The 17,503-nt window shown below is 45.1% G+C and overlaps 1 protein-coding gene across 1 annotated transcript in view; it reads right to left on the minus strand.

Annotated features, from left to right (window-relative positions):
* The window catches only part of LOC117746102 (voltage-dependent R-type calcium channel subunit alpha-1E-like), a 45,356-nt gene extending 28,589 nt beyond the window's left edge, over positions 1-16,767 (minus strand). Inside the window, exons 1-4 of the mRNA XM_034554951.1 lie at positions 16,658-16,767; positions 10,732-11,025; positions 7,336-7,441; positions 6,585-6,724 (exon numbers count right to left, since the gene is read on the minus strand). Coding sequence (XP_034410842.1) covers positions 6,585-6,724; positions 7,336-7,441; positions 10,732-11,025; positions 16,658-16,761 — 644 coding nt within the window. The 5' untranslated portion in view covers positions 16,762-16,767. The remainder of the gene's footprint in view (positions 1-6,584; positions 6,725-7,335; positions 7,442-10,731; positions 11,026-16,657) is intronic.
* Positions 16,768-17,503: the final 736 nt, after the last annotated feature.

Genomic DNA, 17,503 nt, shown 5'->3' on the forward strand with positions numbered 1-17,503 from the left:
GGCTTTGAATTAAAATCGGGAATATAAACATAAACCGTGCGTCTAATGGAGACGTTATTACTGCTCTGTTGAATTGGGATTACATATTAAACACGTTTCTTCACTATCAGCCATAGAATAATGGAAAAGGAAACCCACCTGGGACTAGAAGCTATTGTTTCTAGTTAGAAACAATAGCATTTAAGCTAAGAACACTGCAGGAAACACCTGGCAAAGAACAAGAGATCTCCAAGTGTTAATCTTAACTCCTGAGTCAATGACGTCGTGGGAAAACACTTTCAACTGCAAATGTCTGGAGCCCAGATCTCCAGGATTATGTTGCACCAGCTGTTTGTAAATTTTAAATCATAAAATACACATTTTTGAGAGCAAAACCCTTTTAAATTCTTGCAAACTACTCGCTAGTTTAACTCTACCTAGCAAGCGCTAGTAACGCTTTAGCTAGTGACTACTTTACTAATGTGTACATTGATGGAAACATCTGTAGCACCAGCCAATCAAAAGCCATCGACGAGTTGCACGTAAACTGAAACTTAACTTTAAAAAAAAATTATAGGAGGTTTCAAACTATATTAAACAAAACAATATATTCAATTAATGAGAATGTTCATGCTAACGTAACTGACGGTAATTCGGCATGACGTGTTCAGCACAAAAGCTGCTTTATAAATTGAGGTATATTTTTGAATATAGTTTTATATATATATATATATATAGTATATAATATGTAATATATTATAATACTAATATATGATATAGTTTCAACTCACTAACAGCTGGAGGAACCGGCTCCAAGGGCCCCAAAAAGCCTCTCAGGAACACTAAGAGTGTTAATTTGTCTTTAATTGAATTCAATGTTGAATCATGGTTTAAAGACTGCAATTAGCTTTGTTTATATCTTGCGCACATGGTGTGTATTCCTAAATAAATTAATGTTAATTACATCACCACAAACACACACACACACACACACACAACACAGAGAAAGTGGGGCCATGGGTGTAATGATCCAGCACTGGTGGGTTGTTTTTGGGTCTCCAGGCAAATAACTACATTTACATGTACTCGCTGTGTGTGCTGTACTGGATGGGGACTCGGAGGCGACAAGGTAAATACATACACAACTCCCAGAACATGGTTGATGGGGCGGGGACAGCAATATTTAGCCCCGGGGACCCCCCCACCCCCCGACGGGTTAATGCATTGATACAAATACACATTAAATGGTACAGACTCACTCCTGTGCGTCTGTCTTTGTCCCAGATGGCTAATGAATCATTCCTAACTCCCACCCAGTTGTATTATTCATCCTGTATGAAGAGCAATGATTTTTTAGCAAAGTGTCACACTGTGTGAGAGGGACAGCGAGGCAACAAGTGGAAGCTGATATCCTTCATTGCAGCCAGGAAGCCGACAGAGACGCCCGGGGATCAATAACGTTCATGTCCGATCGGGGAGTTAACCTAACAACACAAGGGCAACAGGTCCACTGGCAACACTCCACCTTCAGCCTTGTGAATGGAGTAACAAGCACACACACACACACACACACACACACACACACACACACACACACGCGCCCGCGCGCGAAATGTAGGAGACATTTTATTGCTAATCGAAGCATCGTGCCCACCTGTGCCAATCTGTTTGCCGCAGGACCTAATTGACCATTTTAGGAATCCGCAAATTAAATTGGTTTGTAGGTAAATTGTTCCAGCTGCCTCCGTTTTGCTACACACTCGTCAGTCAGATTAAGGATTTTAATTGAGCTCGGCGTCCCAGCGGACTCGCTTCTACCAATTCATTAATATGAAATGTAATGAACGCCGCCAGCGCTGGCCCAGTGGCCTCGATTTGATTCCCAGCCGGCCTCTATGACACATGTGCGTTTTCTTTTAAGTCTGACTTACTTTTACCGTGCCACCAGAATGTGTGTGTATGTGTGTGTGTGTGTGTGACAGAGTGGAGCATATGTGCTACCAGAAAATGTGTCAGATAGGTGGCAGGAAACCAGGTCACCAGTTAGTAGACTGGTGGCTGGTAAATGTGGCTGGTAAATGTGGCTGGTAACTGTGGCTGGTAACTGTGGCTGGTAAATGTGGCTGGTAACAGTGGCTGGTAAATGTGGCTGGTAACAGTGGCTGGTAAATGTGGCTGGTAACAGTGGCTGGTAAATGTGGCTGGTAACAGTGGCTGGTAAATGTGGCTGGTAACTGTGGCTGGTAACTGTGGCTGGTAAATGTGGCTGGTACCATTGGCTGGTAAATGTGGCTGGTAACAGTGGCTGGTAAATGTGGCTGGTACCATTGGCTGGTAAATGTGGCTGGTAACAGTGGCTGGTAAATGTGGCTGGTAACTGTGGCTGGTAAATGTGGCTGGTAACTGTGGCTGGTAAATGTGGCTGGTAACTGTGGCTGGTAAATGTGGCTGGTAACAGTGGCTGGTAAATGTGGCTGGTAACAGTGGCTGGTAAATGTGGCTGGTAACTGTGGCTGGTAACTGTGGCTGGTAAATGTGGCTGGTACCATTGGCTGGTAAATGTGGCTGGTAAATGTGGATGGTAACTGTGGCTGGTAAATGTGGCTGGTAACTGTGGCTGGTAAATGTGGCTGGTACCATTGGCTCGTAACTGTGGCTGGTACCATTGGCTGGTAAATGTGGCTGGTAAATGTGGCTGGTAACTGTGGCTGGTAAATGTGGCTGGTAAATGTGGCTGGTACCATTGGCTGGTAACAGTGGCTGGTAAATGTGGCTGGTAAATGTGGCTGGTACCATTGGCTGGTAAATGTGGCTGGTAACTGTGGCTGGTAAATGTGGCTGGTACCATTGGCTGGTAACAGTGGCTGGTAAATGTGGCTGGTAAATATGGCTGGTACCATTGGCTGGTAAATGTGGCTGGTAACTGTGGCTGGTAAATGTGGCTGGTAACTGTGGCTGGTAACTTTGGCTCGTAACAGTGGCTGGTAAATGTGGCTGGTAACTGTGGCTGGTAACTGTGGCTGGTAAATGTGGCTGGTAAATATGGCTGGTAAATATGGCTGGTACCATTGGCTGGTAAATGTGGCTGGTAACAGTGGCTGGTAACTGTGGCTGGTACCATTGGCTGGTAACAGTGGCTGGTAACAGTGGCTGGTAACAGTGGCTGGTACCATTGGCTGGTAACTGTGGCTGGTAACTGTGGCTGGTAACTGTGGCTGGTAACTGTGGCTGGTAAATGTGGCTGGTACCATTGGCTGGTAAATGTGGCTGGTAACAGTGGCTGGTAAATGTGGCTGGTAAATGTGGCTGGTACCATTGGCTGGTAAATGTGGCTGGTAACTGTGGCTGGTACCATTGGCTGGTAAATGTGGCTGGTAACAGTGGCTGGTAACAGTGGCTGGTACCATTGGCTGGTAAATGTGGCTGGTAACAGTGGCTGGTAACAGTGGCTGGTACCATTGGCTGGTAACTGTGGCTGGTAACTGTGGCTGGTAACTGTGGCTGGTAAATGTAGCTGTTCAATGATGAAAATCAATGATGACAACGATCGTTATGTAAGACACACGTCCCACCGATGTGTTTTTGGAGGACTGTAATTGGCTTGCGCTGAACTCCATCAAACTGTTACGCAACTTGAACCACTATCCTACGCCAAATCTCTATTCATAGCAACACTCACATGTTGAACGCTCAATGGTAAAAAAACAACCGTTTCCGGCAGCTACGGTCATCTGGTTGGTTACAACAGCTTCACAGCTGAACTAAAATATTAAAACAGACAAGCAGCTCATTCATTTTCGCCAACGGAGACGTGGATTATGTTTGTTTCTGTACGTTTCTATGTATATTTCATAGTTTTTACATCACAAAAAATACATTTTTAACCATTGTAACTTAGGCAAGTTTAAGCTGTAGGAAACTACTAATTAAATACATCAAATTATTAAAGCCTTTGCATTTGCATATGTAGTTTCTAAGGTTTTTAAATCACAAACTATCCCGAAATGCCTGTGAATAAATAAATAAAATCTATTTCCAGATGTGTTTCTCCAGCAATGTAGATCAAACCCCAGTTTTATACCCACGACTCGCCAGAGGCCGGTGAATATAACGAGCTGTTGCTTCGAACAAACGCTGCTTCATTTCTCGCCATTTATTGAAGGATCTGAAAGCAAACGGATTGGCCAACGAGTCGAATTGCAGAGAGCGACCGGCGGAGGTTTGCAACTGTTCAGAAGAAGACGATTAAAACCGACTCCACGCTTTCCAGATCAAAGATCAAAGACGAGACCCCGTCGCCGAGTGTTTGGGCCGTAAACGTGATGCTGAGGTGCCTTTTATGTAAGAGGCGGAGAGAGAGAGAGAGAGAGAAATAAGAGATACTGAGAAGGAGAAAGATGTGGGTGTCAGGGTGAAATGAGATGTCAACACACCAAAAGCAATCTTCCCTGCATGCTGAATAATGCACACTTAGCCATAGACGGCATAGGAGTGGCTGAACTCCGGCGCAGTTAATTCCCTAAACCCAGTCTTAAAGGGAACAAATGAAGTCTCCCAGTATGTTTCTGTTTCTCCGTCGTCCTTTCTACCCTTTGTTTCCACTCTCCCTTTCTTCTCTCTTTCTCCATCCATCCATACTCTTTGCATAACAGCCCTGCATTCACGTTTAATTCACAGAGGTCCTGGGGGCGAACCGCAGCAGGTTTTTCCACTTATCCACCCACCTATCGCTGACTGCAGAGCCTGACTGTGCCATAGAAGAAGAAAAGAAAAGAAGAAAAAAACCCACACATTTCCTTGAGTTTATGTGTTTTCTAATTCTGAAAATTCAACAAACCACAAATGAACCATAAAGACCTCGCCCGCCCATCGGGGTTAACCGCTGCTGACCTGCGTGTCAGACACGAGGTGCAGCACGTGGTGGATTACAAGCCTTCCAGAAAATGCAGCGCGCATTCGGCGACGACATTGATAAGCGTCGACACGAGCAGGCGTTCGCGCGCATGAACGCACCGACACAACTTGACAATCAGTCAGTCTCGAAATTAATCTTTCGGTTCACCAGCCACACACCGCCTGGTAAAGTAAAAAAAAAAAAAAAAAATGAATTCCCTGTTCAAAAATTAATTGCAGAAATCAGTTGCTGCAGCGTTCATTTAAAAAAATAATAATAAAAACATATATTTTCTCTCTCCAACGCTCTCTCGTGCAACCAGTGAAGTTTGAGATTCATCGTGGAGTTCAACCAAAATTTCTAAATTAAAAGAGAGCATTTTGGAGGCGGCCCCTCCCCGTAGTTTTTACTTGTAAACAAATCCCATGAAATGACAATAAATCAACAATTTTACAAGCCTGTGTAGCAAAATCCTGATGGAGCGTATTCCTGTGAGCCATTGACCTCCATTGTTATCCAAAATCCCATCAATGGTGCCAAACTGTTGCACTGAATGCACCGTTCCTTCATTATAATGAACTTTTTTTTTGCTGATCCCACATGCTGCTTGAAATACTCACTCGAGGACCAAATGTGTATAAAATATAGTCCCCGACAAACGCACTATTTATGTACTCCTGCTGGACTAACGCACGGCAGTGGCCAACTGTTTGTTTTACGAAATTAAACTGTACATTTGTGAGATGATTTGTGAAAGAATGGGCTATGGTTTACATTTCCAGGGGCTTTGTGCACATTTATCTTAATTATTTGTCCCATTAGTCGCTTTAGATATATATATATATTAAAAAAAAGGCCCATTTTATTCCAGAAGACTTGCCTATACCAAGGACATAACCTCTTTATCCGGTCGGCTTGTTCGTGGTCAGAGCTAAAAATAAACGTCGCTCAAACACCGGAGCTCAAAACAAAGAGTTTAATGACAGAAAGAGGGACGACCCGCTCTACCTCCTGAGCCACAGTCGCCCCGAGGACTACAATAGCTGGCTGGCTGGCTGGCAGCGCCTATTGTTAGCTCATCCGTTTCAAGCGTCCATTGTTCTGTTGTAACAGTAACATTATCTGCACTGTTGTGTCTCACCATCTCGATAAATAGGCTGACGTGTTACGCAATTTCTTTTACGATAGAATGTAGGCATCATATTGTAGGAGTAGCAGAGAAGATAGCAGCGAGCGGGTTACATACTGGGACGAGCGTTGCTTAAAAACATGCACAGTTTGTAACATCGTGATTAACAACAGCAAAAATAACACTCAATTCCTGTAATTAATAATGTTAACGGCGTGAGCCAGCTCCGAAGGTCCCGATTATTGCGCATACTGGCTCTCTGGAACGGATCCATTGTTGATGTTTTTTTAGTCACACCTGTGCTTTTCCCAGCTAAGACTGAGAGGAGAGGAGCCATCGAGCATCCAGACAGAAGAAAAGAGAAACGGGAGGACGGCTGCTGCCAATGCAAAAGTCTGAGCGCGACCGCTTTTCGCTCTGATTTGATTGGCTCGCTGTCAGAGAGCAACAAAAAAAAAAAAAAAAAAGTTGTGTTCGCTGCAGGGAAACAGATATTTGTTCCAGTTACGCTCGGGAACACGTAAACAAACATTTCCCACTTTCCAGGTCGTCACGGGAGACCGGCGGACGGTCGCCACTCACCCGCTGAGCACGACGATGAAGTCCATGACGTTCCAGCCGTTCCTCAGGTAGGAGCCCTTGTGGAAAACGAAGCCCAGGGCCACCAGCTTTATCCCCGCCTCGAAGCAGAAGGTCCCGATGAAGTAGGGCTCCGTCTTCTCCTGTGGAAACAACAACAACAACAACAACAACAACAACGAGGAGGAGCAGGTCAGCAGAGTCAAAACTATGGCCTGTTGGTTCTTTAATTAAAACTAACACATTTGCTTTTTCTCATTTCCCCCCCGGCAGCCACCGTAGTTCTCCTCAGCGCTAGAGGCCGTCAAAAAGGTCACGCTGGCCCTTTAAGTAAAAGTGGCAACACCACAATTAAAATGACTGCGTTTAATATTGTCACGGTGGAGCTAATTTTAATAACTGATATACACATATAATGGTGTGATTAAAAATGATAGGACAGCAACGTTCTCCGCTCTTAGTCTCTTAGCCTACTTTCCACAACACGACATTAAAACAGTGGAAGCTATCTTACATTAAAAAAAAAAAAAAGTATTCTTACTAAACCATTTCTTTTCCACCAACTTCTTAAAATGCTTCACGCCAACAGCGAAGTCTGCACCCTGAACTGAGAGGGAGGATTTGCTTCGGGGGGGGTGTGGGGGGGTATTCAGACATTACTTTTTTCTTATGATTTCTGCAGTTTAACAATGCGACTTCCACAAACTCTGTGGCTCGCTTTCGTATCTGTATCTCACACCGACGCCGTCCTCACCAGTCTCTTGGCCATGGGGGTCTTGTCCTCTCCGGGGAGGTGCTGCTCCAGGGCCAGGACGACACAGTTGGCGGTGATGGTGGCCAGGATCATGTACTCAAAAGGTGTAAAGGCCACAAAAGTTAAGGAAAGCACTTTTACTTACAACACTAAACACATAAAGACACACAGATGACAATGCATGGTGCATCATTACACAAACAGTTCGACAAAATCAGCATATTCTACAAGCTCATATGTCTAATACACTAGTGGTCTTTATATATATATATATATATATATATATATATATATATATATATATATACATATAATGTTCTTTCTATATTCCACTAATACCTCAAAGTGCATTTGTGTGTGGTTTAGTTCAACAACAACAAAAAACTCCCATAGACAGGTGATTACATGACAGATGAATTATGGCATGGTTCATATTCTCTGGTGTTGGAGGCAATCTGTTAAGAGAGAGTGCAGTATCCATGGCAACGTGCTTTTAAAAGTGACGAAGGGGAGAAAGAGGCATGGTTAGGGAGGGAATGAGCGGGGAAGTGACCTCGGCCCTGACAGCGACCGGTCCTCGTCCCACTGACAACACAATTTTAGAGCGTCCATTAAAATACTTCATACAATACAAATACTAAAATACATTGATTAGCCAATTAACAGACGCAAAAATATCACCACCTATTTTGGTAATCGATTAACCGTTGGAAGTCATTTCTTCCTTACAGAAATGTTGAACATAATTTTTTTCTGCTTTTCTTTTGTGTCTTATAAGATCAGTGTGATGATGTCACCTTGGGCTTTATGGGACATTAGTCGCAGCTTTAAAATACTAAAACATTTATGTTTACTTCAATCATTTATTTTCAGGATAAACCACAAATCACTGATCTCAACCTCTCAAATCTGCCAATCCAAAAATCTTTCACAAGTGGATTTCTGCACAAACTTGTTTTAAGACCGATTTGTGCAGTCACACCTGGACGTTAGAGCACATTTTGGTGTGACTCCAAATTCAAAACTTACGTGTCCGAGTGCACATTTTCGGTAGCTTTTGAAGCTTTCAGTCATTTCTATATTTTCTCCTCGCGGCTGGAACACCTGTCTGTACGTGTGCGTGCGTGCACGGGCCCCCGTGGACACCGTACGTAGCCCGGCTTGCGCCGCGAGTGACTATATGTGCACCGACACTTGTCGCCCGGTGCGACTTTCCGTCCCCTGGAGTTCCCATGAGGCAGCTGCTCCGTGTTATTAATTTTTCCTGCCTTCAGTGAAACAAGGTCAGTGACTCACAGAGGAGTGCTGCGATGGGGGGGGGGGGGGGCCTCTGGGACCCACACTGACTCACATTGACAGGTCCACATTGCTGCCATTGAAGACAGAAAATAGCTGAAGTGGGAAATACTTAATAAATATATTTCTAATGTATTTTTCTGATCTTCTAAGCAGCTGTTTAATTTGGTTTAGTATACAAATCTGAGAAACATGGAACAGGGTGACATGGTGGGTTTATCTGGGCTCTACTTTTGCCTTTTTGTTATGGCTGTTTCTATGTTAGTTTTTTTTTTACTGGAGACATTTATAACGTTTAGAATGCAACAATATATTATAAATATATTAGTCGTCGGGAATAACTGATTCTCAAAATGGTTGCGGTTTAATTTTCTGTCTATCAACTGATGTGAAAATCCAAATCCAGTCGGCAGTTATTTTGTCAAAGTGACATTCTTAATGGAGTTTGATGGATTAGATAATTATTTAAAGCTTTATGTCGTATGCAAATTAACGGAAACCACTGGCTGTCTGGAAGGTAGAAAGAAAACCATAAAAAAAAAAAATACCTGGTCAGCTGCAAGTAATCATTATTTTCACAATGAATTAGTCTCTAGATTGCTTTTGAGATTTTTCCATCCATTCTTTAACACATCAGAAAATAGCAACAAAAATTATCCACCCCACTTTCCAAGACTCTAAAAATCTTTTGTTTTGTCTGCTTTTTTTGGGGTTTGTTTTGGGTTGAATCAATTATTAATGCAATTGCCAGTTAATGTTCTAGTACAATCCTTGAACTTAACATCTCCGGCTGCAGAGTCTTCGGCCTACAGACGTCCCAGCTTCTTCTAAACTTGTGATGAACACCACACTCTGTGCAGGAACATATACAACCAAAGAACCACCATTGCAATGAATGCGCATGAATCAGTTTTTGCACTCGCAAATCTCCGAAAGTTGGACGCTGTGAGCGATATCTGGGTCTCGCCCCAGTCAGTGGCGTGACATGTGCTGCCTTCCACAGCCCACGATACCACCACAGAACCACACCGGCCAGCTCTCTCCCACATGCCTCTACCTCCGTGATACCGACAGCCACATTGCCGCGCTGCCTGGCCAGCTATAGTCTTGACCACTCGCCCCACTCCCACACACCACACAGAGCCTGCGGTTAGGTAACAGTGGGAGACTGGCACGCTGCACCGAAGGGGGGGGTGTAAGACAGGAGGAGCAGTGGGTAGATATGGCAACCGAGTGATGTTGTCGAACTTGATCACGCTTTAGAAACGTCTAAATATGTACACGACTTATCAGGGAATCTCTTGATTAAAGCAAACAACAACAAACTGATGTAAGTGAGCAAGACAAGTATAGCACTATTCTGATGTTTGGCCTGTAATTGTCTGACTGTGCATATATGACATGTATATATATATATATATATATATATATATATATATATATATATATATATATATATATATATATTGCATGTCCCTGGTAATCTTTTGTGAGAGCTGCAGAAGTTCAGGAGAGAGAGAGAGAGAGAGAAACGGTTGTTGGCCGACGATGCTGCAGCAGGAAGCAGAAGAAGCGCTGGTGGATTTGAACCGACACCTACTCGTGGGCCAGGTTCATATTCCGATGAGCGCTATAAGGCGGCAGAGATGTGCCCACATGCCACCCCCACACAGCCAGCAGAGCTGCTTCTAATCATCACCACATGCTAACTTTCTGTCTGCTGCCAACGCCGGAGCACATGGAGCCCACGGGTGAACAAAAAAAACGAGGCACGTTGGCTGAGCAGAACTAGGAGAGGGTTAAACTCATGTGAATTAAATATTATGATTTAACTATAAGCTGGAGACCATTATGCAGAAAAGCCAATACTAAACAAAGAGGGTGCAGGGCCCCCCTCAAGGTCTCTATGTGACATCAAATGATGATTGCACTCAAGAAGCTGTCCTTGTGTCACGTGTGAGTGGATGGGAGTTGTGTTTTTAAATGCTGCATGTCGCTGTCCGTGGTGCTGAACTCACAACATGCGCTTTCCTCTATAATAAACTGGAGGGGGAGGGAGAAAGAGAACTTTTAAAAACACGTTTTCTCGCGGAAGGATATGGCCACTCGATGAATCGCCTCGCGGTTTTCCTGATGAAGTTGTCCTCCGCGAATATGAAGAGCGACCTGTTGACGGTGAGGCAGTTCTGCCGGTGGGGGACGGGGTTGTACATGGCCATGGTCCGGGCCCGCTGCGCCTTGGCTTGCCTGATGGAAGCCGAGAGCCCCGCAGCCGCCGCCGCCTCCGCCGCCGCCGCCGCGTCCTGTCCTTCCGCGCCGCCGCCGCCGCGCTCCAAGTCCCCATCTCCGGAGTCCACCGTGCTGGGCGCGGACTCGTCTCCAAACCGAGCCATTCTGCAAAGAGATGAGGAGGACACCACCGGCTTTAAGATAGTTTCGAAAATGTGGAGTGAAGCTACATTGAGGGGGAGAGGGGGGCGGGGGGTGGAGAAAAGAAAAAGGATCCACCTTTAATCCGGTGACAGCTTTTCGAGCGTCAAGATTCCCCAAAAGTTGCAGATTCCTATCACTCCATATATCCACAAGAAAAAAAAAGGAAGAAAAAAACCCCGGATTATATCATTCAGTTGGCTAATATTTTAGGTGGGGAAAAAAAAAAAAAATCATCCATTTACTTAACGACGAATCAGGTGAACACGCTGCAAGACCTCGTCATCTCTGCGCGTTACAATCAGCTCTGGGCAACTTTTAATGCGCGTCTCTCTCAACGCTGCTGGCGGCGGAGGGAGGAGAAGAAGAAGAAGAAGAAGAAGAAGAAGAAGAAGAAGAAGAAGAAGAAGAAGAAGAAGAAGAAGAAGAAGAAGAAGAAGAAGAAGAAGAAGAAGAAGAAGAAGAAGAAGAAAAACAGATCCACCGACTGAACACCTATCGATTTTCTATCAACAGCTCTTTTGGATCTGACAAAGCGGCAGCTGCGTGATCAACAACTACTCTGTGCTCATCGGAGAGAGAGATCCGAGGGAAGTCTTGGCCAACTTTACGCATCTTCTCGAGCCGGTAAACTTGACAACAACAAAAAAAGAGGAAGATCTCAGATTGTTGTCTTTGAATAAGAAAAGAAGAAACAAATAAAATGAAAAGTTATTCTCTAATCGCCAGGTTTCATCTCACAGTCATATCACCTGCTGGGGGAAAAAAATGAGTATACGCACGCAGCCACGAGCGCATAAGCACCAGCAGGCCCCTCCCACAGTGATATTTAATGATGGAGATTCATCTGAATGAAGGCTGGTATGAGAAGGAGGGACATATATGTTGTAACCATAGCAATTAGAGTTTGCTGAGGATGAACAAAAAACAGTTCTCTAAAAAAAAATGAGTAAAAAAGAGCTTATATACAGCAGGCTGTGTGGGTATCAAAAACTCTTATGTAAATATGTTCGTGGGTGCAGAGGCAGGAGAAAAGGGTGTGGAAATATGTGTAATACTCAAGGAGAGACAATGCACAGATATAAAGACCACAAGTGTGTGTGTGGATGAGAGCCAGCGAGCAGAAATAAATGACCTGAAAGGTGATTTATAGAACAGGGCCTACACATCTGATAGTCAGACAGCATTGTCATATTTTCATTAATGGAGACAGACTTGCACTAGTAGAACAATCTTTTAAAAACTGGGCCAGTGTGCTAACATTGGAGTAAAAATAGAGCATGAAATAGATCGTATAGGGCTGCTCCCTTTTTTTTTTTGGAGGGAGCAGAGAAGAAGAAACAAAAAGGGGGTCTTTTTCACTCTAAGATGACCACTTCAGACCCCCCCCCCCCCCCCCCCCCCCCCTCACGGACGGCGTTATTATCCAATCGTGGCTGAATCACGTCAAGTAAACGCAGTAAAAAAAAAAACCTGCCACGTGATATCCTTTCTGCTGCCTCACAGACTCGTGTGCAGCAGCACAATGCAGGTATCGAAGTGTGCAGACGGGCAGCGAGGGGGGGAGTGTATGTGTGTGTGTGTGTGTGTGTGTGTGTGTGTGTGTGTGTGGGGGGGGGGATTACAAAAGCAAGCCAAGAGAGAGTGACAAATTTATGCTCGGCAAACAAGTCGAGATCTCGGGGAGAAGAAGGGAGAAAAAAAACATTGATTTAACCGGATCTATGAATAAGTCCCCGAGCTCCAGAAACTCTCTGGTCCTAATCTGCATGAAGCGGGCGGGCAGCACCCAAAGGGCCCCACTGACCCGTCTGTGTAAATGAGAGGGGGTGACATAAAAGTATCTGCAACATACATCTTCACTTTTAAAAACAAACAAACTACATTTTTACACATAAGCCTTCATTACTGCAAAAATGATATATATAAAAAACGACGACTTGTTTGTGAACCAACAACAAAATATGTGTCCATCTTTGCAAACAGTACATCTCTCTGTGCATGATGTGTGTGCATGTGCACGTGCGCGCATGTGTCTCTTGCTCTCTCTTTGCTGTTGTTTCCATAGCGACATAGCTCTCTTGAATTCCTGCGCCGTTGCTTCTTTCATTTCTGCCAACAAAAGCCACGTTGTACAATGGAGCAACCTCTTCCTACAGAAATCACTTCCTCCCAACACACACACACACACACACACACACACACACACACACTTCTCCTCCATCAGGGTCATTGGACTAACAAGAAGCTGCTGCCTGTGTACGGCTCCGCCACTCACAGTCCTGTGAGCTAGTCTGCTTTTCGGAGGGCCTGGGCTTTTGTCTCTCTGGCTCACAGCCTACTCACAGGCTTCTAAAAATAGCCGTGTGAACTGTTAGCGGATCAAAGCAGAGAAGCTCGTCTCAAATTTCGACCAACAAGTTTGAACAATGCATTCATCGGAGAAGAAAAAGGGGGCCCCCACTTGAGCTTGATTAAGGGGGTGAATTAGGGGCCTTTGATGTGAAAAGCCACGTGTTTTTACGTCCAGCAGGAACACGGCGTCTTCAGAAAACGCTGCGTTGGAAGACGGACGAAGTCGAGGCGCGACGTGCACCGCGAGTTGAAACGTTAATGGGCTTTTACTTTGTGCCACAACTCTGAAGAGCGTTTACATAATTGCAGACAGGCTTTTTTTTTTCATCCGACTGGAGTGGTTTTAAGCATTTTATTTTTTTTCCCCTCGCTGTTGCCTAGCAACAGACATCCCCTCATACCCGAGTTGTGTCGGTTGCATTCGACCAATAAACGCCACTTATATCATCGCCGACCGGGCGTGACACCGTGCACATTTTTTTTTACCTTGAAATATGTTTTACGTTGTTGTTAAGAAATCTGATTATCTGCAGATTAACGCCTGAATAGAAATGTGCATTTTAAATGTTGCATCAACAATGAAAGTTTCTGTTTTGTGGGGAAAAAGTCATATTATGCAGAAATTCAATATCACTTTTAACTGTTATACTTTCAGTTACTTTCATCCGACAATTCTTCAAAATGTCTCCAATATTTCAACGTCTTAAAAATCAACAAAGTCCAAATTCAGCAGCCGAGCTCTGGAGACGCCATGTGCTGGTTCTACTCTGATTCCCTAGCATCCCCTAATGGAGAAATAACCACAATACATGTGCAGCTGTTAATTCTTTTTGGGCCCCTCCTCTGATGACTTCTACCTTTTTAAAGGGCTCACGCATTCAACACTTACAGGTACAAAAAAATATGAGGATATGCAAACGTTGGCCATCGAGGACGAAACACTGACACGCGACGTCTCGTCTTCTGAGCGTCTCTGCGTGAGAGCAAGGGGGCAAAGAAAGAAAGAAAGATGGAGATCCAGAGAGGGGATTGTCAGTAAGGTGGATTTGAGTGGGAGGTGGAGGTGCAGAGAAATCAGAGGAAGTAGGAAGGAGGCCGGGGGTCGTCGGTGGGTGGGTGGGGGTCACACTGATGGAGTACCACTCCACATCCGAGTGGTGGGAAGCGGATTAATCAGAGCGATGTGGCTCCAGAGTTCAAAAAGTTCACATAACAAAGCCATTAATAACGCCATCCAGTGTGTGATTACGTTACACAGGCATTAAAAATAACAACAACAACAACAACAACAACAACAACAACAACCACAACCGTCGATTCAACTGATGAAAGCAGCAGGGGAACTGATTCTGGTGAATCACCGGTGGAACGATAACAATGCCCGGGGAACAAAAGGAAGCTGCTATACGTATAAATATATCGCTCCTATATGGAAGCGCCATCTGAGACCGAGGGCTCGGTAGCCAGGCAACGGAAACCACACTAACGAGCGTCACACTTTATCCAGTAATCGCCCCCATCGGCTGAACACTTGAACCCCGAGTAGCACTGAGACGCGTCCTTTTTTTTCCCGAGAGCGGGGTTTTTCGTAGCTCTTGCGATACGCGGTCACATTATTCCACTCGTCAACAAATTGGAGGAGATGGAAAAAAACAAAAAGAAATGTAGCAGTGTCGTCCACTAAGGAAAGGAAGGAGGAGACGACTAGCGAGCAGAGGTAGGACGTAAACAATGCAAGGAAAACACATGGAACAAACATTTGTAAGGCCGAGACACACAAAATGAAGTAAACAACAACAAAAAACACTCACTTCCACAGGTTACCTTTCAATCCTTCTCTGGAAGATGTTGTTGACCTCTACCGACTATTTGTATTGTCGCTTTGTGGACTTGACTAATGCGAGTCCTGTACTTAGCTTCACTTCAATCACGCTCTTAAGAAACATATGTGTGTGTGTGTGTGTGTGTGTGTGTGTGTGTATCAAAGCTCAAACTTCTTCACTATCCACGAGGTTCCTTCAGATTTGAGCCATTTCAATGCCAGCTTTGACCTTTCATGTAATAATCGTGTGCATTACATTCAAGTCAAGTTCCCTTTGCCAGTTGACGTGACTCTTTTATACATTATATGTGTGTAATTAGGTTTTATTGCAAAAGTTAAACTTGCATTAATCTTTTGAATTGTTCTGCCACTTGGGAGAAGTGGAAAAAAGCTGAAAAGACATCGTGATGGCCAACATTTCTTATTTACAGACATGGAGCGACGTTGGCTTTCATTCTGAGTGGTTTTCTGCCCACTTACAGGATGTTATCAGCTCCCCCCTGAGCTCTCATTTGGTCTCCTCCGACCCCCCGAGGGAAATGTTTGGCTCTTCCGCTGCAAAAAGCTCTGTGTAACCATCTCAACTAAAAGTCTGCCCTCCGCCTGTGCTTGTAGAACTTGGGTTACAATATCGTAACCTTCGTTTTCCACTCACACAGGCTCCGCCCTCTACTGGGCTGTAGTAAAGGTCAGTAATAACGGAGGCCACCAGCGGAGAAGTAGGGGGTCATATTAGCTCAGGTAAAAGCAACAGAACGGGGTGTGGAGCCGAGGCCTTGAGCCTCTTCAGGGGACAAGCAGCAGACACCTTGCACACCACGTCCTCCAGGTCTTCAAGGAGCATGGGAACGAGGATGACGAGAGCTCCGAGAGCGAATCAAAACAAGTGAAGCTGTGAGCCATAAAACAAAAAACAATGAGCTTGAGGATGTTTTTAAAAAAAAGTTGGGTGATAATTCTCCGTGGGTTCAGAGATTCAAGCTCCACCTTTCCCTTTACCCGAAGTCCTTGAACCCGATGTTCATCAAAAAAAAAAGGTAATGTATTGATTTGTATTTTTAATCGACTTCCGATAGAGAGAGAGAGAGAGAGAGAGAGAGAGAGAGAGAGAGAGAGAGAACAGGTTGCAATTAATAACAATAACCAAATCGGGACACTTGGATGGAACGGAGCGATCATTAATATTATTAATTGTACCCATGCTTCTCCTGTAATGACAAGTCAAAGTGTCGGCCGTGAAGAAGGATATTTTATAGTCTTGGACCTCGTTTAAAGTTGAAGATGTAGTTATTTGTCTGTTTGTAATGAGCGCCGTTGACCTTGAACGTGTTCTTTTTACCTTCATCCACGGAGATGCATCATCTTTACAACATGCAATTTGAGGAGGAATCGTTGCCTCTGAATCTCTTTTATACTCACTCCCACTCCTTCCTGCGGGCCTGCGGCGTGCTCTGGATCTTGTGAGCCTGGTGAGCCATGATTATGTCCTTCTGCTCCACGAGTCCCCCGCGCCGCCGCTGCATGCCGTGGGGGCTCAGCGACCCCGAGCCCTGATCGGACGAGCCCTCGTCCTCGCCGCAAGGCACGTCGCAGCTGGCGGCCCGAGGGGGCAGCCCCATGTACTCCGGGAGGGCGTGGGGGACCTGCAGGGAGCTGGAGCGGGCTCCTTGTGCCAGGCCGTGACGGGGGGTGGCGGAGCCGGGCTTCCTCCAGGCCTCAGGCTCGGGGAGGGACAGGGAGGACTGGACGTACATGCTTCCACCTGGACCGGAGCCGGATGGAGATTGGAGGCTGGGCGTGAGGGGGCGGGAGAGGGACTGGTCTGAACCGGTGAGCATCTCTACAGAGGACGGGAGTCGGCGGTTTCACCATAATGCTGCAAACGAGACAAAATGGAAGAAAAGGAGGGAACCCATTCATGAGCGGAAAAGTGGTGAAACACATGAAACATTTCACATCCTGTCCCCCTCTCCGTTTGTCTATTTATATCCACGATAGAAGCTCAGCTCTAGGGACCGCAATGTCTACCACATTGGTCCAGATTGAGACGTCTCCACCAGCCTATCCTCCAGAATGGACCGCCATATGGTCCCCAGAGGACGAACGCCAGCAGTGTACCTGTCTCGGATACCGAGGATAGGATTATTTCGCTGACTGTATAGTGTTACAATTTATTGAAGGCAGATAAACTGACGGCTCCGAGACCAAAAGCTGCTGCTAACCAGTGCAGCTTGAATTCAGAAAGAATGCAAGCGTGTAACTGTG

The sequence above is a fragment of the Cyclopterus lumpus genome, chromosome 17, assembly GCF_009769545.1.
Source record: "Cyclopterus lumpus isolate fCycLum1 chromosome 17, fCycLum1.pri, whole genome shotgun sequence".
Taxonomy (NCBI): Eukaryota; Metazoa; Chordata; class Actinopteri; order Perciformes; family Cyclopteridae; genus Cyclopterus; species Cyclopterus lumpus.